The sequence below is a fragment of the Gavialis gangeticus genome, unplaced genomic scaffold (assembly GCF_001723915.1).
Source record: "Gavialis gangeticus isolate Ggan-Ray unplaced genomic scaffold, GavGan_comp1, whole genome shotgun sequence".
NCBI lineage: Eukaryota > Metazoa > Chordata > Crocodylia > Gavialidae > Gavialis > Gavialis gangeticus.
In genome coordinates this window covers 38115183-38121482 of record NW_017729027.1, presented here as the reverse complement: position 1 = coordinate 38121482, position 6300 = coordinate 38115183, and the positions used below count along the sequence as shown (strand labels likewise).

At 41.6% G+C, this 6300-nt stretch overlaps 1 protein-coding gene across 1 annotated transcript in view; it reads left to right on the top strand.

Moving 5' to 3' along the window:
* The first annotated feature begins 268 nt into the window (after positions 1-268).
* The window catches only part of AGPAT5 (1-acylglycerol-3-phosphate O-acyltransferase 5), a 133359-nt gene continuing 127327 nt past the window's right edge, over positions 269-6300 (top strand). The window contains exon 1 of the mRNA XM_019520595.1: positions 269-316. Coding sequence (XP_019376140.1) covers positions 278-316 — 39 coding nt within the window. The 5' untranslated portion in view covers positions 269-277. The remainder of the gene's footprint in view (positions 317-6300) is intronic.

The window sequence follows — 6300 nt, the reverse complement described above, 5'->3', positions numbered from 1 at the left end:
GAGTGACTCTAAGAGCTGCTCTAATTAAAGCACCACTGCATCTTGTATAACAGCGTCCCTGCACTTAAAAATGGTGGTGGGAATGCTTGAACTAAAATTCATTCAGCAGGCATTTGTTCAAGCACCCCCACCGCCATTTTTGTGTGCAGAGACGCTGATACATGTGACACAGGAGGCTGCTGAAGCATGGGTATTGCCATGCTCCAGCAGTCTCAATTAATTGAATCTGCTCCGACGTGCTGGATTTCCATTTACAAATGAGCACATCTACCAGAGCATGGTGCTCTTCTTCTTCGAGCACTCCAGCGGCGTGCAGGTCACCCGCCCGGGCGGCCGGCCCCGGGGCACGCGGGGGGGGGCCGGGGGCGGGCGGCAGAGACTCTCCTCCATCCACTTCCCTCCCCACCAGCCTGTGCAGGCCTCCTTGGGAGCCTCCCAACTACCGCCGGCCCCAGGGAGATGTGCTGCCCCTGTCATGGCAAGACAGCCCCTGCCCTCCACAAGGGTGGTGCAGCCCAAGGGAGGCGCTCATTTCACAGCTGGGAAAACTGAGGCCAGGGAGCAGGGCCTGCCTGGTGCAGGACAAAATGGCACTTGCCCCAGCAAGGGAAACTGCGGCAATAGGGCTGCTCCCAGCCCAAGGGAAGACCCACTCAACCCTCTGGCACCCGGGGGATGCCCTGTGGAAGGCCAGGACAGCAGCCGGGGTTGTATTTGCAGTTATCAAGGTTTCACTCTGAAGTCCCCTTGCGGGAAGCGGGAGTGTTAGTTAGGGCAGGTCAGCTAGACTTTCTAGGTAAAGGATTCAATATTTTTCATGCCATCTCAGTGTGGGGGGGGGGAGCATGCAATGTAACTTCTCCGTTTATCCTGTTTGTTGACCATTCACTGAGGCGAGTTTGGAGCCCGAAGGAAGCTGGTAGGAGCTTGGGCTCACGCTGCAACTCCCTAACCGAGGTCCAAGATCTCAGGCTAGAAATCTGTCAGCTGTCAAAAGAGCAGCTCTGTGCAAGTAACAGGATTTCCAGGCTGTATAGGAGTTTGTTTCGTAGAATTTCAAAATACATTGCAGATATTAGCATACCCCGGCCACAGGTTGCGTTTCCATTTGCAGATGGCAAAACTGAAGCATCGAGACTTTTGAGGTGTGGGCATGTTTGGCAGTTCTATTAGGTAGCAGGCCCACTGTGCAGAAGCTACTGCCCAGTTTTTTAAGGTAATGAGCACCTATTTGTTTAGCTACAGGTGCTGGAGCTGCAGGTGCTTAGCAGCTCCTAGGAGTGATAAGAGTGTAAAACCTTAATTCTTTCCATTTGCTTGGCACCCAGGTGTGATCCTATTCTACCCTGTTCTTGTCCCCAGAGAAGAGTTAGTGCCAAAATCGTCCTTCTGCTCTCTGGTTTTTGTAACTTATTCTTAAGGCTGACATGAGGATGTATTACAAAGGTTAATGGGGTGATTCTGTTTGTTTTCAGGGGCTTGCGCAGGGTGGAAAAGCATCATAGGCACATGCCAAAGTCCCCTTAGACATTTAAGAGGTGGAACAGGATCTGGGCTTAATCTCCTAATCTAGATATATCTCCAGCAAATCTAGAGCTAAGATGTTTGGCCAATTTATAAAGGAAACTTGTTATGAAAATAGAACCCAATTCTCTTGACTCCTGTAGTAACAATAGCATCTATTTTAACATTGACTTTCTTACAGACTTTAGGAGTATGTAAATGAAATATCTTATTCCCGGATACAGACTACTTCTGCACCAAGGACAGAAACATGTAGAACATTGTGTTCGTTTGATTTGTGATATAACATGAAACATAGAGGAATAATAGTGTTGTGTTTAAGGCCTGGGACCAGGAGGTGGGAGATCTGGGTGTTACTCCCAGCTGTGCCACAGGCCAGAGTCAACCTTGACCGTGGCCAAGTTAACAGATTTTACTGTCTTGGTTTCCTCTGTAAAATGGAAAAAAACCAAACAAACAAAAACAATACTTTAATTCCCCACTGGTGGGTCATATTTTTTTTTATTCACAGCCTTGTGTTTATATAGGCTCCCCATCCAGAAAACACTGTACACTGCTACTTATTAGAACTGAGCTGTCACATGTGACAGACCTGTAGTTTAATATATAAACCTAGAAATCAAATCAAGACTATACCCCATTACATAAACAGTAAAAGAATTAGCAATTTGGATCAGGCATTTTTACTGTGGGATCTGTGATCAAATCACACTTGAACACATCTCTATGACTGTGAGAAGTCCCATTTGCTTAAGTGTGTATGGGATCAGTTTTATTGTCTTGAAACTGGAGTAAAACCCGTTACTTTGGGGCACCTAATTGGGTTAACAGAGTAGGCAAATCCTTTCCTATAATTTTAATCCCTGATGTATATAATAAATGTCACTTACCTGAAATCAAATCACAAAATGTGATCTAGAAATGATAACATTATACTTACAGAATGTTCATCACCGGCTATCTCAATTGCTTCATGGCCACTAAAACATTATAACTTGCAGAGGGAGGGAGGTGTGATGAATAAATTGACTATGAAACAAATTTAACTTTTAATTGTTCATTGCTTTTATAGCTAGATAAACAGGTTGGAAACCTGCTCCAACAAAATACTCAAGCAGACTGAGTAATCTTATTGAAGTCAGTAGGATTATATGTATGCTTAAGTGCTTTTCTGGATCAGGCATGTGAGTGACTTGCTCAAGGTCATGTAGCAAGACAATGTCAATGCTAGACCTGCAGCCTGAGGCTGTGCCCTCAGGACTCTCGCAGTCCCTTACAGTTGTTGTGTCCTTGTATGTCTCAAGCAATACACACCTAGGCTTTCATAAACATTTATGGCCTCTGCTCTTAAAACCATAAACCTGTTGAATTTCTCATTCATGTGATGGGCATTTTACTGGGTTAAAGCCTGGATTTAGGCCCTACAAGTTTGGGTATTTTTTGTTTTGTTTTGTTTTAACTAGATAAGAGCATATCTTAGTTTTACAGGAGTGGAGAAAAGAGGAGAGGTGGGTTCTGTGTGGCAACAACTGTTAGTCCACAAAGTCTCTCTCTCAAACACATGTACGCACAGAGATCTTTTAATTCTGCTGACTTGAATGTTTCTAGTCAAATTTATTGAAACAAAAGTCTACTTCACGCTCTGTGTGAGTTTTACTTTAACAGGTTATAACCTCAAACTGGCTGCACCCTGAGCTGTGTGATGTAACTCATGTGAATCCCTAAAATCAGAAGGGTTGGGTTGAGAGTTGTACCATACATCTGTATTATAATAGAGTAGGCTAATAGTTGGCTTTACTACTGCAGTGCTTGGGTTCTGATCACTTTCTTGCTGTACAGGTCCTCTCCCTTTACATATTTTAAGTGACATCCATAGTGGTAGTAGTTCATTTCCAGCTTTCATTAAAATGGTACAGGAGAATTAACAATACTTCTATTATTACATATCATTTTATGTGATTTGTAGTTGGTAGTAAAATAATATGATAAAATTACACATTCCATTAATTTCAACAGAAATAATATCAAACATAATGTAATAATACATAAAACTAAATAAAATAAAGCAATATAAACTAGTAGAATAAAAAAAAGGGGGAATTCTATTTGATTTTGGCCCTTATTATTTGTGTAAGTAGTGCAGATATACCTACAGAATATAGGACAGGTTGTAAGTTGTTAGAGAAGAGGCAAATTGTTTTTTCTTCATTGGTGTAGTGCTTGAAATTTTCCACTAATGGAGAGATCCATTTCCCTCTTATGTCAAAGAATAAACAAGACCACAAATCATGATTTAGGTCATCTGTTTCATTCTTCCTGCAAGGACATATCCTGTCTATAAATATGAGGGCCAACATCATCACCCCATGATCACTGCAGCACTCATTAGAGTGAATCTCATAGCAGCCTCTCGGTGTTTTTGGTTTGGTATCTGCTTACTACCAAAAACAAGATTCTGTCCCTGTTAGCTTTGCAGAATCCATGTAGCTGTGGAAGAGAGACCGGAGTTCTGGCTCATTATGAGAACTGTTAATGAATTTCCAGTGGTGTGGATGGTGAAACCTTTCGTGCTGCATTAAAAGGGGGACAGAGAGTTACTAAAGTGTGACTGAATCCAGCATAACTGCTTTGTCTGTTTGTTTCTAACCTATAGAAAGTGAAGCTAAACCCTAAGTATACTGCCTGTTTCATTAATGGGCAAAACTGACTTAGCTTTGATTAGTGCAGGTTAGGAGTGGACAAGCAAAATCATTGTTCTGGAATAGCTAAGGCACCCACCGACAAACATAAGCCTTCTCCCTACTACCCTCCTCCCAGTTTAAAACAAAACTTACACGTATGTCCACTTTCAAATGTAGTTTTAATACTGGTGGTAATATGTTTCTTTCCTTTCATATTATAGCATGAGCTTAAGGAGCTGGCATTTAGGAAAATAAACTTGCTAACCTATAAATGAAGTATGTTTGACAGCAGCATTGTAAATGTAAGCATAGAATACTGATGGAACTTAAAGAGCCATATTTGCATTTAGTGTATATCTACATATTTTAATGTAACTTGCATGCTACAAGTATATTAAATTCACATGTTGCATTCTGGCCATGTCCCAGAGTAGCATTCTGGATTAGAAACTCACAGCACTGAAAAATGTGTGAATGCAGTTACTGAGAGTGGAACATGAATAATCATTACGCTTTTTTCCTTTGGAGGTTTTGTTTTTCCTGCAAGGTGCATTGTGTTGAGAGATGTTTCTTTTTTCTTTGAGTTGGCTGTTGATTCTCCTTTATAGGTTTCATAATTTAATAGACATTAGGGCTGGAAGGGACCTTGTTAAAATCGTCAGGTCCAGCCCCCTGCTCAAGGGGCAGGAAGTCAGCTAGGGTCAGAGGATCCCAGCAAGATAAGCATCCAGCTGTTTGTTAAAAGTGTTCAGAGTGGGTGCTTGCACCACCTCTGGGGGGAGTCTATTTCAGGCCTTAGGGGCTCTGACAGTAAAGAAGTTTTTCCTTATGTCCAGCCTAAAACGGTCTTGCAGGAGTTTATGACGGTTGGACCTTGTTATTCCTTGGGGTGCTCTGGTGAACAGGTGTTCCCCCAGATCCTGATGCACACCCCTTATGTACTTACAGGCCGCCACCAAATAACGCCTGAGCTTGTGCTTTCCAGGTTATGAAAAATATAAGATGCTGAAACCCTTTTTAAGCTTGGTTTAAAATGAATGGCTTTTGACAACAAGGGGTATGTTACAACTTGAGGAGCTAAGACTGACACTGACACAAACAGGTGCAACTCTGGTGACTACCTTGTGCCAGTTGTGGATTTTGACGTACTTTTTTAAATCGTGAAAAAAACTGTGAGCTCTTTGAAAGTATTGACTTAGTGTGTCAGATCTTAGGCAGTCTTGCATGTCACACTGAATTCATCTTTATGAATGCAGTCCAGAATGCAATCTTCATGAAGGTAATCCATAACACCCGTCTTCTAGGGAGGTCAGCATCTTTTTCTATCATCATGTCGTCAAGATGAGATTATGAAAACAAAAGTGATGTAAAAATATGCTGTGATTTATGATATTTAAATGGCTGAAAGGACTGGTAATAGAGCTTTGTCATATCCCTCACTTATTTGTGACCATTTAGACCACTATCCCAACTTACAACAGGGCTATGAAATTAATGATTACCATGTTTGTGCACATGTTTCACAGCAGATGAAGCCTAAATGTTTTGTCTGTAATAATTTCTGGTTGCTTGTGGTATTTCCCTTCTCTGGCAGTGATCCTTAGGGATCACTTTCATGCTTCAGCTATGTAAAATTCACATCTATTTTAGTGTGCTTGTTTCTGTCATCACTCATGCATTTCTCTCTCCCTCTCTTGCCCCCTAGTCCTCTGGAGTAGGATGTGTTAGAAATGCTACTTTCTTAGGAAATTTTTTAGTGTCCATCTCAGAAAAGTGCTCTAAGAATCAGATGTCACTCATTGGTAAAACACTTCTACTTACCTTCAAACCATCCAGCACACTGAGCAGGAAACTGCTTACAGGTAGCTAATTAAGGGATGCTCAACTTTGGGGTTTGTTTGAAATCCAACCCTTTATAGGGGGTTTGGTGCCTGTCTCAGGTTTGCAGGATCTCCTGGGGATCCTTTCTTGAGAGTAAACATCTACTTCTTTTTTTTTAAGAACAGAGCAGGACTGATTCTTTTCTTTTAAAACATTTTCAGAAGACGACATGCTCGCCTATATATATATATATATATATATATATATATATATA